The sequence below is a fragment of the Delphinus delphis genome, chromosome 14 (genome assembly GCF_949987515.2).
Source record: "Delphinus delphis chromosome 14, mDelDel1.2, whole genome shotgun sequence".
NCBI lineage: Eukaryota > Metazoa > Chordata > Mammalia > Artiodactyla > Delphinidae > Delphinus > Delphinus delphis.
The window spans coordinates 29,363,055-29,385,066 of record NC_082696.1 but is presented as its reverse complement, the minus strand read 5'-3'; the positions used below and the strand labels follow the sequence as shown (position 1 = coordinate 29,385,066).

General features: G+C 34.0%; 1 protein-coding gene across 1 annotated transcript in view; it reads left to right on the top strand.

The window, feature by feature from the left end:
* The window catches only part of EYA4 (EYA transcriptional coactivator and phosphatase 4), a 259,130-nt gene that overhangs the window by 190,786 nt on the left and 46,332 nt on the right, over positions 1-22,012 (top strand). Inside the window, exons 4-10 of the mRNA XM_060030523.1 lie at positions 73-197; positions 8,460-8,552; positions 12,959-13,025; positions 14,251-14,393; positions 14,542-14,685; positions 16,401-16,480; positions 20,173-20,356. Of these exons, the coding sequence (XP_059886506.1) occupies positions 73-197; positions 8,460-8,552; positions 12,959-13,025; positions 14,251-14,393; positions 14,542-14,685; positions 16,401-16,480; positions 20,173-20,356 (836 nt within the window). The remainder of the gene's footprint in view (positions 1-72; positions 198-8,459; positions 8,553-12,958; positions 13,026-14,250; positions 14,394-14,541; positions 14,686-16,400; positions 16,481-20,172; positions 20,357-22,012) is intronic.

The window sequence follows — 22,012 nt, the reverse complement described above, 5'->3', positions numbered from 1 at the left end:
TGATATACAGAGTTTATTAAGAAAGCATTGCTGAAATTTCAACTTTTTCTCTGTTGCTTCCTGCTCCAACAGGTCTATGGAAATGCAGGACCTAGCGAGTCCTCATCCTCTTGTTGGAGGTGGCGACACTCCTGGTAGCTCCAAACTGGAGAAGGCTAATCTCAGCAGCACATCGGTCACCACAAATGGGACAGGAGGTAAGTGTACAACCCTGAAGACACCCAGAATCACATTTCAAACTTTGTTGTGGCTTTACATGTTAGGGATCTGCTAGTAAATAAATATTATATCTCATAAGCAATAACATCACAGCATTATACTCAAGTAATATATAGTTAATGGATTATTTATTGCTCTGGTGATTTTCTTGAAATTTTTGCTCCTCCTCTATAGCTGGAAGCATTCAGAAAGAATAGATAGCCCCGAGCAACATTTTGAAGGCCTTTAGCAAGGCTTCCTTTTTGTATTTGCCCTTGTACATATTTTTCAAAATGTAAAAAATGTGGCCCAAGGATTTACTCTCTGATCTTACTTAACAACAACAAAAATAGAAAACGGTAAAGAAATTCTATTAGTTTTTGGTTTTATTTTGAATTTTAAGAGAAAGTCTACTCCAAAATTTTTCTTAAAAATGGTTTTTCTTCAAAATGGTTTTGGGAATGGAAAAATGTCCATATCTGCTGCATTTTCTTTTCAAAGAGAGAAATACCTAACATGTATTTAAAATAGGAATTGAATTTTTTTCTAGATACCTTTTCATATGATTAACTCATAATTATGCCACAACATATGGCAACAATAATAACTATTTCAAATATTTCACCCTATTGTTTTTATAAAATGCATTCAACCTGTCAGAAAATACGATCTGCTTTTTGCATCAGAATATGTATACGTAGAAAGCCTATACACATATATACATATATACACATATATAAGCTGCATTTTCAATTACTCACAATTATTTTGAAGTTTTGTAGATTTAGTTGTTTTTGTCGAGTGAAAAATTACTTGAAAATTGCTTTAATTTGTAAGCTATTCATATTATTAAATATCAGCATTTGCCACATCATATTTTCTTTTAAATTTTCAGTAAATATTTATTAAATCGATACACCTCTTTCCACTTATTTTAGAGTAACTGTGAAATCTAAAATTTTCTTTGTAAAGTTGTGTGGATTGCAACTTGCCTGTATTTAATAATGTTTTACATAAAACCCTTTGTAAATTAACATTTTCCTTGTTTATAGTGTTTGTCTCTAAACATGCATCTATAATTTTGGCTAATTAATTATAGGATTGCAAATTTATAAGATTGTTTAGTGATAACTTGTGGAGTAAGAACATTTATATTTAAACCTTAACTTGGGTGCAAATAATAAGATTTAAAAAAAAAAAAACATGCACTCTGAAATCAGACTTTGAAGGTCACTAATCACCATGTATGTATATTTAACTGAACTAAAACATACCTGATAAACTAAAATGTAGAAGTCATACCATGCAGTTATAATTTTGGCAAAAGGGTCAGAAACCAGTACAAGCACTGAAGACTATTCTCGTACACTGAGCAGGCATTCAGACAATGAACCCTTATGCTGTTCCTGTTCTCAGGGGACAACATGACTGTTTTAAACACTGCAGACTGGTTGCTGAGTTGCAACACCCCCTCCTCCGCAACAAGTATGAGAGATGATGGTACACTGCATGTGTTTGGGTGTGTGGATTTGCCCTTCTGGTTTGCTTTCTGTTGCTATTTCTGTTTGCACTCTCTTTTCTGTGTTCAGTACTTGTTATAAAAAAAAAAAAAGGAGACATGAACACACCTTTTAGTTGTTTATTGATAACAGTTGGCTATGTTTTTCTTATCAACTAGTATTCTAATCTTAGGTCAGTAGTATTCTTTTATTAGTTTTTTCATAATTTTGCACAAACGGGTGCATCTACTATTTTTCTATCAGTTTATTAAGTGATAATTCAACACAACTGTCACGTCAATGAGCAGTTGAAGCAGATTGCGCCTCTGCACAAACTCAATCTCCATAGCCTATAGGCTTTCATAAATTAAATTAAATTCATAACATGGCAAAATGATATTTCCTATTTTACAGACTTTAATAAATATTCCAATTAAAATACCTAAAGTAATATTAACATTTAAAAATCCATCATTTAAAAAATTACCAGTGATGAAAGCTATACATTTAAAATTATAAATTAATATTAAATCTCTTAAAATGTTTTGAACTATATATATTAACTACATTCCTATATTTATATATATATAATATAAACTTTTTCCCAAACCAAAAGTCAACATGCTATCAAAATTTAAAAACTAAAACAAAACCACATAAAACTTCTGTAGAACCACCCAATTCTAGCACTAAAAAGAAGAGCTCACGACCTGTTAGAAATGTGCATTACAAGCAAACAGTTAGAATAGGCACAGTTTGCCTGGACCTTGCTGTATGTAGATTAAATTGGAATATATGACCAGTGGATGAAAAGTACTCCATTATGCCCGTTAGTAAATTTTTATCATTTTAGTTTCTTTTTTTTTAACTCCACACTTAAAATACACTTTTCATACTTAAAAAATATGTTGCCAGAATTTAGTTCCTCTTAATTCTCACTCAAGGGTCTTTTTTTGCAAAGAACCAGACAGGAAATGTTTTAGGCTTTGTAGGCTATGCTGTCTCTCTGTCTCATCTATGCAGCTCTGTCACTGTAGCTCAGATGCAGCCATAGGCAATACATAAATGAATGAGAGTGGTCAGGTTCCAATAAAACTTGATTTATGGACCCTGAAATTTAAATTTCATATAATTATCACATGTCACAAAATATTCTAATTTTGATTTTTTTTTTAAACATTTAAGATGTAAAAAACATTCTTAGCTCACTGGCTGTTGTTCTATCCTGACATATTAATGTAACATAGGCAACTTTACAATAGTGAATATATGCAATCAATATTTAGTAATTTACATCTAATATCCAACAGAAAAATTTTTTTAAGTGTGAAACATCAAGTTTTCCTTGTTCTTAGTATAAATGTTTAAGAGTTGTGTGACCATGTGGGAAAAAAAAGGACTTCTGTGTCAGGAAGACCATGGATCTGAAACCTGGCACTACATTTACTAGCTGTGTCATCTTGGACAAGTTACTTAACCTCTCTGAGCTTTAATTCTTTTCTACAAAAGAAGGATAATAATACTTTACTGTCAAAGCTTTTGTTTTAAATCATATAATGTATGTAAATTTGGGGCAATATAAACCAATATATTTTCCTTAATTAATAATTCAATAATAATTAGGCAACAGCTTTTTAAGGAAAATGGAAACATGCAGTCAGTGTGTTAAAAGGCCCTCCAGTGTTTGGTCAGATAATAAATTTTTCTGCATTTAGAACATGTAAACTGGCCACAGTTTATTATTATTATAATAAAACAAAAGACAAAAGCAAAAGCTAATTTAGTGGCTTTTCAAGATCTTTCCATTAACTTAGATTTTCAAAAAGATAATTTTGATAGTTTTTACTGATACAAATGAGTCAATAGTATCACCTTAATATCCTACCCTACTACCTTGGTGCTGTTTAAATATATTACATTACTCCTTAAAGTAATTTTTAAAGGGGTTCATCACCTTAATCCTAATTCTGTAATTACATCTGCAGATTTATATTAGAACCTAGATTTTCCTTTCAAAGTTTTGTCACTTGTGAAATTGTTAAAATGAAGAACTGTCAATAAAAATATAATAAATATAATCATATCTTAGCATACAGATCAGTGGTCAACAAACTTTCTTTGTAAAAGGTCAGATAGTAAATATTTTCAGCTTTGCAGGCCATATGGTCTCTGTTGTAACTATTGAGCTGTGCTTTCATTGCACAAATGGAGCCATAGACAATATTTAAACAAATGAGCTTGACCATATTCAAATAAAACTTGATCAATGAACACTGAAATTCGAATTTCGTAAAATTTTTATGTCACAAAATTTTATTCTTCTTTGATATTTTTCAACTATTTAAAAATGTAAGAGTCATTCTTAGCTCATGGGCTATACAAAAACAGACCGTGGGGTAGACTTGGCCCTTGAGATGTAGTTTGCCAACCCAGATATAGATTCATGTATGCTACTTCATGTATATGTATGTACATGCATGTAAATGCATGCCAATCATGTGAAAAGTTACTTCCATATATAAGTGAGATTCTAATTTCCCTAATGGTGTCAAGATACATGATTAACTATACTTTATATACAAAATACTTAGATTTATTGGAAGTGCTTAGGATAGGGTCTAAATGTGAATTTTCACTTTCTAACTTAAAATGTATCAGGTTCCTATTATATGCCAGGTTCTGTGCTAGGAAATGGGAACCCAATGACCTATAGAACATGATACTAGCCATCAAGGGACCAAAAGTCTAGCAGAGGGAAACAGAAAAGAAAATAATGAGTGAATAATGTGTTCAAGGTGGGTGCACAGCAGAGGGAGGGAATATTTGATTCTACATGGAGATTAAGAAAATACTTCAAAGAGAAGATTTGGGGGAACCAAGATCAGACATTCTGATTTGCGGGAACCAAGATCAGACATTCTGATTGGGTTTATGGTGTTTTCTATATTTGAAATCTGTAGAGCATAGAAAAGAATCTCCCAGAGTTTTTAATATATAGATGATTGATTCACATGGGATGAATTTGTTTCTGAGTATTATGTGTCTGTGCAGTAGAACCAGCTACTACTGTGGCTCTACTCCTTTTAGATTTTCTTTCTGGAATGAAAGCCGTAAATTGGAAGCATCATCAAATTATTTTACAAAACTAAATACTTCATGGATATTTAGAAATGAAAGACACTTGGTGCTCATAGGTTTTTGAGTGAAAAAATTAATTTAGAAAAACATAAATCATAAAACTAGTAGGCAATACCTCTTTCCTCCCCTGCAGTGTTGTAAATTGTATCCTTCCTGATCTAACTCCTCCTGAAATTCTTTGTAGAACCTAAGTTGTCAGAGGTGGCTATGTGAGATTTTGTGGTTCAGGAAGGAGTATATTTGGAATTACATATATAGTCTTTTAAGTGGACACCAGTTTAAACACAGATCTCTGAAGATGAAATGTAAAATGTAAAGTACTTGGGTTACCTCTCTTTCAAGGGTTAATTAAGCCTAATATTGCAAAAAATGAACATGAGCATTAAGTTATGATAATAACATAGACTTCCTCTAAAAATAATTAATATATATTAATGTTGTACTTGAGTTCTAAAGATAATCTGAGGGCACAAGATTAAATTTGCTTTGAAAATACTTGTATGAGGGTATGCAAGAAGGTTGGGATGTAAAGAGAGAAAATCAGTGATTTAGTAGCCATAGCTGACAGTAATCTCATGCAATCTTGATTTAGTCCACAGAGATCAATTATTTTTGAAGGTTAAAAATAAAAGCCAATCATGTCAATATAATAAAATGACTTTGACTTTTTTTTTACTATTTGGCTTTATGAAAAACATCTAAGTTGCAAGTGGATAACTAGTGTGGAGGGGGCCTGGCAGTATAATTATTTCTTGAAGTAATGGTTCTGTACAAAGTGCTATATGTATGTAGACTTTCCATCCCACCTTTTGGGAAATGAACCTTGAATCACTTATTTCGAGCATGTAGAAGAATAAAACCACAAAACTCTCTAACCTAAGAATTAAAAAATGATTGCAGCTTTTGAAATCAAAATGTTTATGTTGTGAGTTTGAATTTTGCTCATAAAGATGATGCTTTTCTTCTATAGAAGGTTATTCTTTCCATTTGATAGCATGAACTGTAATGATATTGGTCACAGTCCTTAAAATAAATTAAAAGCCCTGTTTAACTTCTGTGTTAACTTAAGAAAAATAGAATACAGTAAAAAAAAAATACATTTGAACATGACAGTGAATGTACACTCATAAACTTTTGGAATGAGTATTTTTATAAGTTTTAGAAAACAGACACATAAAACTAGGTTTGTTTCATTGATGAACATCTTTCCAATAGTGTCTTGCACATATTAAATGTGTGGAAACAAAAGCAAGACAAAAGAAAATGGAATACATTTCAAATATATTCAGACCTGTAGTGAAAACGACTTCCATTTTTCAAACTTTATAATTATCATAATGTTTACTTTATAGTCATTACCTGTTTTCTAAATATTAAGACACTTCTTTGTATTTTAACATCTTTTTAATAAATCAGCTAATCATATAAAGAATGCCCATTTCACTTCTTTAAGTTTTCTGTTCCTGAAAAAAACTTATTATTACTTAATATTACTTTCTTTCTCTATAAAAATCAAATCAAAATAACTTTGCATCTTACTCAAGAGATGTTTGCTGATGCTGCCTTCCTGTGAACATAAATTATTTTCTGTAGCAGCATGATTAATTTTCCCCCTTTTCCCTATTATTCAACTCTTACCCACATATGAAAAATAAGTTTGGATTAATGTGTAATGTTTTCCCCCAAATGTTAGCATCCATTTAACTATTACTTTTAAATCCATGTGTTTTAGTCCACTGAACACATCTTGATGTGTATGCTTCTCTTTATATACTTTCTAGTGATGCCTCTTCTCAGCTAAATGAGCCTCCTTTGTCTTTGACTAAAAGCAGACCTTTAAAATTTTAATGAGAGATGATTCCAGGATAATGAACGCAACCACAAACTCTCTCTCTGGCTTTTCTTCGTTCTCCTTTCAAACTCTCTGGCTTTTCTTCCTTCTCCTTTTGACCACCTGAAACTTTCAAATTGAGGAGATTATAATCAACACCAATACTAAGTTTTTGAAATCAAACCTCAAAGTTGGGATCCAAAGTAACAAAACTAAACCTCATGTCTAGCTTGGTTAGTTTTTTAGATACTCTGCTTCCCCTCTCCCCACTTCACAAGTGAAATATATTTAACCATTAGTATTAATACATCTACTTTAAAAATATTGTTATAGATTTAGACATGTTTACATAGGAATTTAGCCATGATTAGAATTTGGAAGTCTCTTATCTTAGTTTTGCTGGAGGCTTTGGACAATTCCTTTTTGTCACATGTCAGAAGTCAGATGGGGACATTGCATCATAGAGAGTAGCTTTTACACCTTTCTAAACCCTACTCTGGATCATCTCTATACAGATGAAAGGAATTCTTGGTTAGTTAGTGCTGCCTGTGAGGCAGTGTGGTTTAGAGTTTGGATTCTTTCCAACCTTTACAGTTCGACTCTGAATCTTCCAGCAAATCTTCATGACATAGTTAAATCCCGGATGCTAAATTAACCCCAGAGCTCACTGAGGGAGGGTCCAGCCAATTCTCTTCATGTGGAAAGGGAACATAATCATTACTGCATGTTTCTCCATCATTAATTGCTTTTCTAACAGAGTACCGTCGCTGACTTGCTTGCTTGGTGGGTACGCTCTGAGCCCACTATTCTTTTGGCCATATTTGTCCGTGGTGGGCGAGTCTTCAGCTTTCTTCTTCATAGTTTTCTGCTTGCTTCTGAGGTTTTGAACTGTGTCATTCCATTTATGACCAGGAAACATAAGAGGTGTTAAGCAGAAAATGATTTAGTTTATTCCCTTGCTGCTGTGATACATGGAGCTCTGGCCACAAAGGGAAAATATGGTGTGACAAAATGGGTAGAGGCTTGCCCCTGCCAAACTCGTTGCATCTCATAATGACAGTGATGTATACCTCAGTGGCTACATCATTGCCAAGTGAGGATTTTGCCAAAATATACCACCTCAGAGGAGAAATAATATATGAAAGAGTTTTCAAAAGATACAATTAGTGTTGTAGAAACCATCTCGTATTCTATGCTTATGTCTATAATGTATTAAAAATTGTTATACCATTGGAATAAAAAGCCCAACACCTTATGGCTCTTTTGGCTTTTGTAGAGCAGAAATTTACTGAGTGCTTCATTTTTCAACCACCATATGAATACACCCCTGGTTTCTGTATTTGCGTATGCCTCGTTGTATTCTTAAGCAATCTTTTTTTTTTTTTAATGTCATCTTGGGAAGAATAAAATCTCAGCAGTAAATCTCTTTGTTACGATTTGGATTAAATGTGCTAAAGACTGACTGACGGTTCCTTTCTTCTGCCTTTTGACTATAATACCAGAGTGTGCTTAGGTGATTTAAAAATGCAAATACACGCACTGCTGTTTCACTGTGTAAGGTTGACTGCCTTTATAAGCCAGATTCGAGAAAACCAGCTTAGGCAGAAGATTTTTAGATTAAATCCTCTATAAATGCATGTCCATTTAGAAGCTAAATTAACAAAACTCTCCTCATCGACTTCCCAAGTTTTCTCTTGCATGCCATGGTAGCTAGAAAAGCCACTAGTCGTACAGTCTGCATCTTTGATATAAAGTTAGAAATAAAACTCACATGTACTTATTCTTCTACGTAGTGTCTCTCCTTGCAGTCAAAACAGAGCCTTTGAACAGCAGTGAAACCACAACCACGACTGGAGATGGAGCGCTTGACACTTTTACTGGGTCAGGTAAAGCCTTAAGCTCGTGTGTTGTTCTGTACGCATTGGGGTCCACCTCATCCTCCTGGTGAATAAGCGAGAATTGGATTTTTATAAATTCAGCAATAAATTCACTTTTTGGAAAACTCATTGTCATAAAATTATGCTTTTTTTAGAAATGATGTTTAGAATAGTTTTGCTGAATCTGCAGTTGACAGCAAAGCAATCCCCTGACTTTCTTATTAGAAATAAGCAGAACTGACTTCTTTCATAATTATTTTATACAGTGCTTAATTTAATTATTAGGTTGTAATTGTTAACTTTGTTCCTTCAACTTACCCATTTAAATGACATAAAAACTGCCTTCTCTCCAACATTCGAGATGTAAAACTATCCATTTGATTCTTTCTAAATAACCTTGTTTCCTCTCTGGGTTTTAAAAAAAAAAACCTTCCTGTGTAAGCAGCTGAGTGACAGGTATTAAAGGTTAATGGGCTGCAGGAGAGCACATGCTGGTCGCATTAGAACCCAGCCTCTGAGAGCACGACTTTTGCTCAAATGCTTCAAAGAGAACAATAGCGTGTCTTTAAACATCAATCCTCTTTAAATATAAATACCTGATAACTCCCAGGTGGGCAAAAGGACAGGCAATAAGTTGACTTAAAGATTTTTTTTCGTTACTATATTTCGTTTGGTTGATTATCTGGTGAAAGGACGTTTTTTTTTTTAACCTGAGGAGGAATTTGTATAGCAGAAAGATGAACATTAAACCTAGAAAAGTATTTGTGATAATTAAATCTTGGTTCTGTTATTCTACTCTAATATATTTTATACTTATTCATGTTCTCATATACAAGGATTTTGTGTGGGTATGCTTCTCATGTAAAAAGAGCTGAGGTAAATCCTTGACTATAATGTCATTATAGCATATATTTGATTTTTATAGATACAGATGATCCCGTTTCATTGGTTCACACTGATTGGAAGCAGCTGCCATGTATTCACTTAAATATTAGTACTCCAAACAGAAAGATATAATAATTTATACACTTCGTATAGAGAAGCATGTGTCCTAAATCACATCCTTTCTAGCAATTCTCTTGCCTCTTAGCAGATAAATAGGCACCAACTTACCCTAGCATTTATATTACTTACCATAACTGTTGTAAACTTTCTGCAAAGTAAATGCATATATGAACACAGTTTTTAAGGATAGGAATGAAGTTAAGTGATTGCTGATATACTTAAATAGTACACTACAAGTCAGTGAAAGATGAATGAAAAAATTATGGGATGTTAGCTCCAGAAGGAATTTCAGAGATCTGTGATGATCCGTTTTATAGGCAAGAATACGGAGGCACAGAGAAGTTAAAGGTGGTTAAGGCCATACAGTCAAGGCCTCACAGGTGGTCACTGGTAAAAATGATTCTAGAATAATGTCCTGGTCAGTCCAACAATCTTTTCTTTAATACCCCACTGGAAAATATAAAGATGGAAAAAGAAACAGGTGTGAACTGTCAAACTGTCTGGAATCTACTCATATTATATTTACAAATAGTTGCCCAGTTTTCTTTTAAGAATTATCTAGGGCTATGCTGTCCAGAAAAGTAGCCACTGGCCATATGTGGCTATTTAAGTCTAAATTAAATACTATTTGGTAAAGCAAAAATTTTTTATCTAGTCACATTAATTACATTTTAGGTGTTTAATAGTTGTATGTGGGTTTTTCTAGTGGCTACCATAATGGACAACTCAGATATAGAACATTTCCAACGCCATGGACCAAGTTCAATTAGACAGAGTGCTTTAGGTCAGGGATTCTCAACAGCACCACTATTAAAAACTTGGCTAATTTTTTTTATTGTGGGAGAGCTGTCCTCTGCACTGTAAGGTGTTTAGCAGCATGCCTGGCATCTATCCCAAGTTAACAGTAGCTTTCCTCAGTTGTGACAACCAAAGATGTCTTCTAGCATTTTAAATGTTCCCTGGCAGGCAAAATTTCCACCCATCCCCCAACTTCATCCCACTGAGAGTGACTCATCCCGTTGAGAGTCACTAATCTAAGGTGTTACAGTAATACCGGTAAAACCTTAAAACTGCTTGACACCACCCTATGAGAATCTGATAATATTCATTAAAAATGTGTTTTAATTAATTTTCAGGACATTTTGAAGACAAGCACTTTTGCTAACTTTTGTATGCAGAAATGATGGAGTATAATGAGTTGAGTGCTTTGCATACATCTCTTGATTAATTAAATGACAATGGGGAATAAAAGGAAGGTCTCCTAAATTTGTACATGGGATTCCAGAAATCATACTGGAAAGATTAGGCTGCTCTGTGTAGGAACAGTCTTTACTTTGATCAGCATAATCTCAGCTCACTTTAATCCAATTTTGTTGTTGTTTTCAATTGTCTGCAGATTTATTAGTTAGAATAAAATATATACAGCCTCCTTAAGAAGCATAAACTTTCTAAGTTTTATGTAAACATAGTTTTCTGAGTCAAAGGTTTTGTTTTCTACCTAGAAAATGAACATATAGACATTAATATGAAATTTTAAAGGTTGAGCCTTTATACTGTTATGGGTACATTATTCTAATGGTATCTAGATTCATTCATTAGAGGGAAGAAGCATCCTATATATTCAGATTTCTGTTCATATATGTGAGGCTTTTTTTCTGAAATAATTTTGTTCTTTGGCTAATTCAATAAAAGCTGCATGTTTCTTTTTATTATTTGATGTTTCTTTAGAAAAACCTTGTGTTTCACAGTCTTGAGAATAACTGATTAGTATAGTCTGAGTCTTGAGTGTACCACAATGAAGTTTTATAAATGAAACAAAAAATGTGGAATTGAGCCTCACTTAAGTATATTTCTGCTAAATAGAGTATAATTATTGTGAATCAATGAATCAGACTGAATTTCCTGTGCGGTACACTGTTGCTATTATGTAGCCCATAGTGTGAGAGAAAAGGCCTGTTCTCATTGAATTGATTTGAAAGTTTTAAACATCCTTTATGTTTTTAATAAATAAGTAGAAAATTAATGGTTCAGGGGTCCATGTGTTTTCAAATATACATAGCAAATTCACTTAAACTTGGTTGCTGAAAATATTTAGAACATAACACCTCTAATCATATTCACTGATTGTCAAAATTGATTCATAATATTCTTGAAAATATACTCTGCATTATTGCTATGAAAACTATAATATACTCTCCGTACTCAGAGCTTACAGTCTAAATAGCATTTTAAATACATTAAATTCTATGTGTTTATGAAGCAATAGATCACAAGGGTACTTAATAGCATTTGGATATAGAAATATATCATGTTTCATAAAATAGTTAGCAACCTAAGCCTATTTGTCACTTTTACAATTCTAAAAGTTTAGCTCCAGAATTATTATGAACAACTTAGAAAAGACATAGTACTTTGAAGTATAACTATGATTGATTAGACTAAACTAATTCCAGCACTGCATTGTATACTACTTTAATCTTTTTGAAAAGTGAATGAACAGCAGATGGCCTAATAAAGACACTCTGTGTGCTTGCCCAGTATGGATTGGCTCTGAAGGGACTGCCTTAACACTTTAGGGTCCATATATTTGCAGTACATCTGTCTTAGTCAAGGCAGATGGTTAAAGGAAAGAGAAACTTCCAAACTTTTGGATACATTCCAGTTTGGGACTGCATGTTTGGCTGAAATGTTAATAGGACCTGATTTTCACCTTTAAGTTCTCCTCAAAAAAGTACAATCTCTGAGAGTTCAAAATATATTTATAAATATGACTGCTGCTGCCTCTTGCAGTTAGGTTTTTTTTTTTAATGTTGCATTATCACCCATGCTTTCCGTGTATATTCCAATTATTATTAGAATTATTTGGACCCTGCTTTTTTAACGACTCATTGGATTGACCAAATGAAAGGAAAGAGAAAACGATATCATTTTACCACTTGAAAATGAAGGCTGAAGCGTCATATTTTTCTTAATTTTTATGATATTTCTAATAGAATAAATACACAGGAAGAGCAATATATTTGGAATTTAAAACATAAAGTCTGCAAATGAAAAAATGTACCTTTATATCATGAAAGCTTAATTACCTATAGTCAAGGATATCTGTTCATAGCATATTAATACGTAAGAGCATGCTACGGATTTAAGAAAATGGAGGAATGATGAAGGGGAACGATTTGTGAAAAAAGTTCGTGTCATGCTCCTAGCACATACGTGAAACAGTTTAATTAGAAGAAAATGTTTAGGCATCTGTTTCTGTCTAGAAAACGAATGAATTTTCTGTTTAGAAAATGAATGAATGTTTTGAAACATATCTCTAACATAGTCATTTCTTGAAATAAGTTTTGCACACTCCAGTGAAATATATTTATAAAGCAACCTTTTTTTGCACTGGTTTTTGTGTCTTACAGTAATAACAAGTAGTGGCTATAGCCCCAGATCAGCGCATCAATATTCCCCACAGCTGTATCCTTCCAAGTAAGTGGTCAGTAGTCTTTCAGATTTGTTAGAATGATTTTCCAGCATTATCTTGATTAATCATGTTTATACAAGATAACAACTTTAAATCAGGATATATTTATGTATATAAATGTTATAGATAGGCAGTTGAATTGACAGATACTTGGATAGATTCATTGGATAGATTAGACATTAGGTAAATACCCTTCACAGGTCTAGGAATACCCTCACTTATATCTAGACAATTGCTTTAATTCTGGATATTTATATACTTTGAGGAAAGCATCAAGCTCAAACCGGAATACACAGATTTTTTTAATGAAAATTCAAAAATGCTGACTAGTTTAAAGAAAATCTAAAATGATTACATTTTATTCAAACATCAACACTTCGTAATTTGTTCCATCATTACAGTATTTTTATTGGATTTCAAGTTCTAATAAACATTTTTGAAAAATATACACTATTGCTTTTATGACTAATATAGTCAACTTTCTGAGCACAGTGGTAGAAATTTCAAGTTTAACTACATTGGGTGTATCTGAATTTGGTTGCCATCAGCCAGATGTGTCAAGATTTTGGATTCCTGATCATGTACATTTAAAAGTTATTTTCCACAGCAGCTAGAGTGTTATCCTTAAGTATAGGCTAGAGATTGGATATCCATTTGGGGAACATTCCGTAAGATGTGGCATGATGAAGGGAATGGCATTCCATTTCTTTTCGGGAAGCTGCCTACTTTTTAATTTTTTTAAATTTTATTTATTTTTTAAGATTTCTAGTTCTCTGTAGAGAATTTTTGGTAGGGCCTTTAATGACTTTTGTAGTCATTACATAACATTGGGTCATGCATGGTAACAGGAAATATGCTCATGAGCGTACTAATTAACTGGCCTGGGCTTTACTTTCCTCATCTACATATCAGTTGGAATATTATTTCGAATGTAAGCAATATAGACCTGGAAGAGACTTTAGCTGTGATATCTAAACCAAAGTTTTCTTTTCACAGGTGAGGTGTAGACTTAGCAAGTTTAAATTATTTGTCCAAGGTAACTAGACTGGTTTGTAGCAGAGCCTGGGCTCCTGACATTCAGACTCTTGTCCTTTTCCATATTGTTAAAATGATATTATGGACAAAGAAGAGGATTACTTCCGGGCTATTATCAGGTTTCACTGAATCTAAGCTGTCTGAATTAATATGCAGTCTTTGTTGCCACAGTAATGCTATTTTTCTGATATTTAGGCCCTATCCACACATTCTTTCTACACCAGCAGCTCAAACAATGTCTGCCTATGCAGGCCAGACTCAGTATTCGGGGATGCAGCAGCCAGCCGTCTACACAGCGTACTCACAGACAGGACAGCCCTATAGCCTGCCCACTTACGGTATTTCACATCTTCTCTCTTCTTCTTTGGTTATAAGCACGTAATCCTGCTGGCTAGTAGTTGTATAGTCTAATATATTGATATGTTACAACTCAGAGGTAAGATCACTTTACTAATGAAATGGGTTGCACATGCGTTTTCCAAACAGATCTGGGCGTGATGTTACCAGGCATCAAGACAGAGGGCGGACTCTCACAGACTCAGTCACCGTTACAGAGTGGGTGCCTCAGTTACAGCCCCGGGTTTTCTACCCCGCAGCCAGGCCAGACACCTTATTCTTACCAGATGCCAGGTAAGTACCACACAGGAAACATGTTATGTGAGAAAGAATTCTTTGAATGAGACTCCTTGGCTTCAGACTAGGAATATAAAGTCATGAGGACAGTTTTAAATCTTACCACTGCTCACACGACGTCATCAGAAAAGACAAATAACTAGGAAGAAACATGATGAAAAGAGTTCAGTATACATCAAGAAACATGACCCATATCAAAGTTAAATATTTAAGTTTAAGTTGCATAAAATTGGCAGGAAACTAAGTCCAAGCAAAGCAACCTCCAGGCCAGTCGCCACACCAGTCACATGTTTGGCATCTATTAAAGTGATTTCAAAGATTCATGACAAAACCCAGTATTTTCTTGTCGGGATTCCTTACATACGTAATGCTTTTTTGATTAAATTTAAAATTGAATTAGCACTTCTCTAAGTCCCATTTATTGTTGAATAATTGAAGATTTTTTTGTTCATTTCTAAAATCTCTCCCCTGTTAATACTATATTTCTTGAAGAGGAATATTTAGATAATTTGTACCTCCACCTTAAAAATTTTTTCTCCATATACGATCATTATTTAATTTTTCTTTTTGTTTTTGTCTCCAATTAAAAATTATTTTTGAACATTGTGTAGTAGTTGCAGAAAATATTTTAGTGACATACTAAAAACATTAAAAGGTTATTTCCTATCTGTCATTTTTTCTATATGGTTAGTCGTAGTTTGGGGGCTATATTAACATTATTTGAACCAACTAATATTGCCATTTTAGTTGACTGACTAAAATGAAATAATTACTTAGACCTTTTTGGCTGAAATGACAGGTCTCTTTTTTCCTTATAACATTGGTAGATACATCTGTGCATACATGCCTCAACCACAATAAGCCACTGTGGAAAATGCCATAGAGACATATCCATTTATTCCTCAGAATACTTTCATATCGGATATTCCAGGCCATGTCAGTTTGTGTCGATTACCTAATACTATTGCTATTCAAGACACATTGATAAAACAAGTAATCAGCTGCCTCAATAGTCTTTTATTTTATTCCTTAACAAGTACATTCCATGAGAACATTTTTTTTAATCTGTAAATTGATAGTTCACTTGTTTTTGCTCTAATTTTAAAAATAATTAAATAACTTTCAGACCTTGTCGTAAAATTTTAGAAGGTCGTCAAACCTTAGATGATTGCAGTATAAACAGTTCTGCCTTGGGTCTGAGCCCTAGCTCACAGCTTTTTTTGTTCTGAAGAAAGGACATAGAGGAACAGAAAGATGGGCAGCTGGAAGCATGAACTCTAAATGGATTCCATGTGTTTATTTCCTAAGCTAGCCCCAGCCAAATGTTTGAACTTGAGTAGTTTTTGTATGTATATGCAGTTGATATGACCACTGGAAAGTCCCAGTAGTTTCCTGGAAGTAGTCTCAGTATGGATAATATCTTATTCTTTGAGTACTTCTGTACGTGTAGACATTGACCCTTGAAGGTTAGCCAAGTCCTTGGTAAGACTGTTCCCACAAGCTCCTGTTTACCTCTATAGACTTCTAAAGAAAAGACTTTACCTGTTGTCACAAGACACAGCTAAGGACATTTTCCTTAGAATCTCTCAATTTTCAATCTCACTGCCTCAACAACAAAATTTAATATATATTTCATTGAATTCTGCAAAGTGAAATATTTTTAATATTTTTCAAGAAATATTTTTAAAATGCAATTTGTTCTTTACCTCTAGGTTCTAGCTTTGCACCATCATCTACTATTTATGCAAATAATTCAGTTTCCAACTCAACGAATTTCAGTGGTTCACAACAGGTATAGTAGCTTTTTGTGTTTATGCTTTTATATATATTTCAGATTTTTGAAGAATAGTATCAGGTTAGTAAGGTTTATGTATTTCAAATTAAGATGGCATTTCAAGGTAGTAAAAATGAGCTGTCTGGAATTCTTTGGATTTGTGTAATTCTGGATGTTTCAGTTTTCCTGATTGCTAAAGTTTTGCCCTTTAAACATTTAAGCCATGATTGTTTTAGTCATTTGACAGGAAATTACAGAATCTATTGCATATTTTCCTATTATTTTAAGCTATACTAAACATAATTTTATTTTTTCTTGATAAAACAGTTATTATGAAAATTCATAGGTTGAACTATAACCCATAATCAGATTATGATGTAGACTATAAAACACTCTTGGTCCAAAACCAAATCATTTGTTCCTAAACAAAATGCCTCTCAAACTACTATTGGCTTTTATTTTTTAGTTCTATGTTTTTTTTTTGATAACTGTTAAATTCCTACTGCCCTGACAGCTGTAATTTTTTGCTTTTGTCACCCACTACACTTGCTCCTAGAATTCCTTAGTCCTCATAGTGATGTTTGCTTAATATTTTTGTGTGTTTTGAAACCTGCGATTGTTTTTAGAATCGTGTTAGAATTATGTGTGGAACAAGCGCGGATGTGCCTGAATGAGTGAGTTAGCGTGGAACGACATGAATTTGTGATCTATTCAGAAAGTTTTGTCCCTATTTCCTGCTCCTCAGTCATGTTCAGAGTAGCTGAGGTAGAAGGGTAGCTGATTTCATGGGGAAGCAATACACTAACATAATCGCTGGACTTCTGTACATTCTAAAATATGTTACTGCATAAGTGTTTGCTCTTTGGATTTACTGAAGGAATTATATTAATTGCCTTCTCCTTTCAATTTTTATTAAGGTAACAAGAGGCAAAGAGGAAAATTTGATGATTAAACAGTGGAATAATGATATTTTTGACAGGATTAAACTGTATAGTTTGGCATTAGTTTGAAAAATGGTTTCTTAAAACAGTAAACATCGAAGTCAGTATGCATATTTTATTATAAAAAATTGAGAATTTTTGATAATCCAGGTAGCTTAATTTCACTCGCTCATTTATTAATACACCAAACATTTATTGAGCACCTGTTAGCCATTAGATTTTTCAACTGTGCATTGGAGATTCGAAGTCGGTGTTCCCTGCTCTCTGGAAGGATACAATCCTCCTGAAGACACAGACATGAAAATAATATGGACAGGGAGTGGAATATTTGGAATATAATAATAGAAATATACACTAGGCAGAGTAGTAGCATAAGGGGAAGACTGCTTTGTTCTTTGTTGGGAGGATTAAAAAAATGATTAATAAGGAGAAGAAAATTCATTGACAAACAGTTTTATATCACAAAATACATCCAGTACTAGCAGTATATTTAATTCAGTGGCCCCAATATAATATGTAATCTGTATTTTGGACCATGGTCTGAAGACTAATTGATTCTTTTAGCAAATACTCACTGAGTGCCTATTAAATATTAGGAACTGGTCTGTATCCTGGGGAGCTGAAGGTAGGAGCAGCGTGAATGGAACCTGTTTCTTGCTTTAGGGAGCTTTCTGTCTACTGAGAAAAGCAGACAATAAACCAGTAAACACCTGAGTAAATATAGAATTGGAAAGCATGAAGGGAGAGAACAGGGTCCTATTAAAAATATTATGAGAAGGCTAATTTTGAGTAAGGGGGATTTTGTGGAAGCCTTCTCCATGGAAATGACATTTAGGCCAAGTCTTCCAAAAGTTAGGTGAAGACTGAGGGCAAGGGTGTTCAGGCATAGAAAGCGGCATGTATCACATCCCTGAGGGGTGAAAATCGTGGGGTGTCAGTGAACTCAAAGAAGGCTGGAGTTTAGTTTGCACCTGAGGGGCAGGTGGGGAAACATCCATTTATGGAGGTGGGCTGCGGCCTGCTCATGTAGGGCCCTGTGGCTTATAATAAGGAACTTCAATTCTATTCCAAGCCCAAAGGGAAGCTATTAAAGAATTTTTTAGCAGGAGAATAGCGTCATGTAATTTATTTTTGAAAAATATTACTGTGGCTTCAGAGACTTTGGAAAAAGCCAAAAATGGAAATGAGGAGAGCAGTTAGAAAACTGGTACATTGGCTACAGCAGGCAGTGAAGGTAGCTTGGACAAGGTGATAAGAGTGGAGATGAAGAGTAGGGGGAATCTTTGAGATATACTTGAGTGCAAAAAGACACTATAATCACTGGAAGCTGGTAGACTGGACCTTTCCAGTGAGTAACTTCATCTTCCTCTCCGGGCACTGGCAGCCCAGTGGAGAGCTTCCCACACAGATAGATGCTGGAGTCAGTCTCTCTGGCTTCCAGTTTGAGCCCTGAAACTTGCTGTCTGACTTTGGGCAAATCTCTTTAAACACTCTGTGCCTTTATCCCTTTACTTCAGTGTGAAATAGAGATAGTAATAATACTGCATAGGAGGTTGTGAGATTTCAATGAGTAAATCTACTGAAGGCCTTAGAGGAGTGCCTGACCCAAAGTAAGCACTGTGTTAATATTTGTGATCCATGTTTTACTCTGAGAAAAATGCGTTACTAGGAATTTTGTCCAAATACTGCCAAGAGTTTTCTGTTTTTTTGTTTGTTTGTTTGTTTTGTTTTTGACTCTCAGGTAATAGTAGGGAACATCAGATCCTGAAATTAACAGACAAATAGAATTTTCATTTTCTGCCATACTGCTTAACCCTTTCTGATGATACATGTATTTGCTTATACGTATATTTACGAACGCAGAGAATTTCCTCTTTTGGAAACCACATCAACCATGGATCTTTGTTTCCCTTAGAAACGTGCATTAGGGAATCTTCATCCTGACCAAGGGTTTGTCATCACTGATAACAGTTTGGGCTAAAACATGTCAGATATATTAAACACCAACTATTGCAACAAATACTTATTCCTTATCTTAATACGTAAAAGGATTTTGAAGGATTATTTACATCATTTTAAGATTATTTAAAAAATTTTTAATAAAAAGCAGGTGAAAGGAATTGACCCAATGGCTTTCTTTTCTCTCTAACAAATGATGCAAACTAAATATATGAAAGCCTCACCAAAGACTTTAGGTCAAGGCCTCAGGTGGCATGTAGCCTGTGAGAAGCTGGGTAAGAATATCTTTTATTCATTTTCTTTTCTCTACTGTTTACCTCCTGCCAAGAAAACAAAATTATCAAGAGTAGCCTAAAAAGGGAACAAAAATCACAATAATGCAGCCCAAGGTCTGTATGGAAGTGGGGAGAGGGGTACACCTCCTCCTTGCTGATGATATTAGAAGATGAGAATGAATGCTGTGAATACGAACACCTCCTTCTCTCCTCTTCAAGTGCATAAGACCTGAGGATGTACATCCTTGGAGATGTAATTCTGGGGGGAAAGTGACGCATATACAACCTTTAAACAGATTAAAATTTGTGTACTGGACCTGGTTTGCAAGACCCGCAAGGTATTTCATTACTATGTGCGTGTAGGAGATGCCCGCAGAACGGTCTCTGCTTATTAGGATCACCTCAAAGCTGGGGACTCCAGAACCAGTGGAGCCAGATACTAATCTTTCCATTGCCATTGTGATTGCTTTTCTTTGGAGTATACTAGAGGGTAATCTGTCTTTCAAACACACACACATGTCAATTATTATTTCAGGATTATCCATCCTACGCAGCCTTTGGCCAAAACCAGTATGCACAGTATTACTCTGCATCAACATATGGAGCATATATGACATCAAATAACACAGCTGATGGCACGTCCTCCTCGACCTCAACCTACCAGTTGCAGGAATCTCTCACAGGACTGACTAGCCAACCAGGTACAGATCTTCATCCAGGTGAAATACTTTTTATATGTTTTGCTGTATCTAATAATATGGAGAAAATGGGCATTTTACAAACAAGGCTGAAAGCTTCCAGATAATTATGGTGATGTTTAATCTGTGCTAGTACCACTGATTTAGGTGAGGCTTTTCTGGCATTCCAGAAACCTTTCTTTTAGATGTGGGATAGTTAGGAGATTTTAATATCAAATGACAGAATACATATGAATATGGAGATAAAAGGTAAGCGGATCATTTACCAGACTAATTATTTCATGGAGATCTTGACAACATAGAAAAGTTGTAATATTATCTTCTTTGGTGATATTTCCTTTATGCTTGAGAAACTGTATAACTTTTTCACCTTACGAGTTATCAGTAGCCCCAGCCAGTGAACATTTCCCACATTCCTAGGATTTTTCGGATCATTGGTAGGTAGTTTAATATCTTTGTCTGATCAACACATATTTAAAATCCATCATAGTCTTCATTGCCAGAAGCTTGTCTGTATTCTTATTAGAATTGTATTTGCTGACACATATTTAACACAGCTGAAGAGCTTAAAGTGAAAAGCAAGTTTAATAGAGATTCATTGTAACCCCAATCAAAATTCCAGCAGGATCTTTCGGAGAAATTATCAAGATGATTCTAAAATTACAAGGAAAGACAAAGGAACTAGAATAGCCAAATAATTTTGAATTTTATAAGAACAAAGTTTGAGGACTCACATTGCCTGATTTCAAAATTTATAAAATATAATAATCAAGAATGTTTGGTATTGGCAAAAATATTAGATACATAGAGCAATGGAATAGAATAAAGAGTCCAGAAATATACATATTTCTGGATATATTTTGTATATGTTGTATATAATATATACAACATATACAATGATACAACATATACTAAAAGTTTGATTTTTGACAAAGGTGCAAAGGCAATTAGAGAGAATGAATAGTTTTTCAGAAAATGGTGCTGGAACACTGACATCCATATGCAAAACAAAACAAAACAAAACATAAAACAGAACCTTGACTTGTAACTCATACCATATACAAAACATGTTAAAACTAAAACTTCTAGAAGAAAACATGGAGAAACTCTTTGTGGCCTTGGGCTACATAAAAATTTAATAGATACCACGCTAAAAACACAATCCATAAAAGAAAAGAAAAGCTAAATTAGACTTCATAAAACAAAGAACTTCTGCTCCTCAAAAGACACCATCACAAGAGTAGAAAGACACGCCACAGATTGGGAAAAAATACTTGCAAAACACATATCTGATAAAGCACTTGTATCCAGAATATATAAAGAACTATCAAAACTCAATAAGAAAATCAAAGTTAAGAAATTTTTTGTTTTTGTAAATACCATTTAGTATGTTCAAGAATATTTTTCTGACTTCCAGTTATTTGCAAGATCCAAACTCATCCCTGCTTCTTTTTTGTCCTGCTTTGGAAGGGCAAGAAAATAGGGACACATGGTCACAATACTGTAAATTCTTTCTAACTGGACCAGTGGTTCCAAGAAGACAAAAAGCCCATTAAACAATTATTCACTGAGTGCCTGTTAGGTACCAGGCATTGCTGGTATTTCAGCAGTGAATATGCTCTCTGCATACATTTAACTTCATTTAGCTTCCATTTAACAAGCAAGACAAGATCGAGC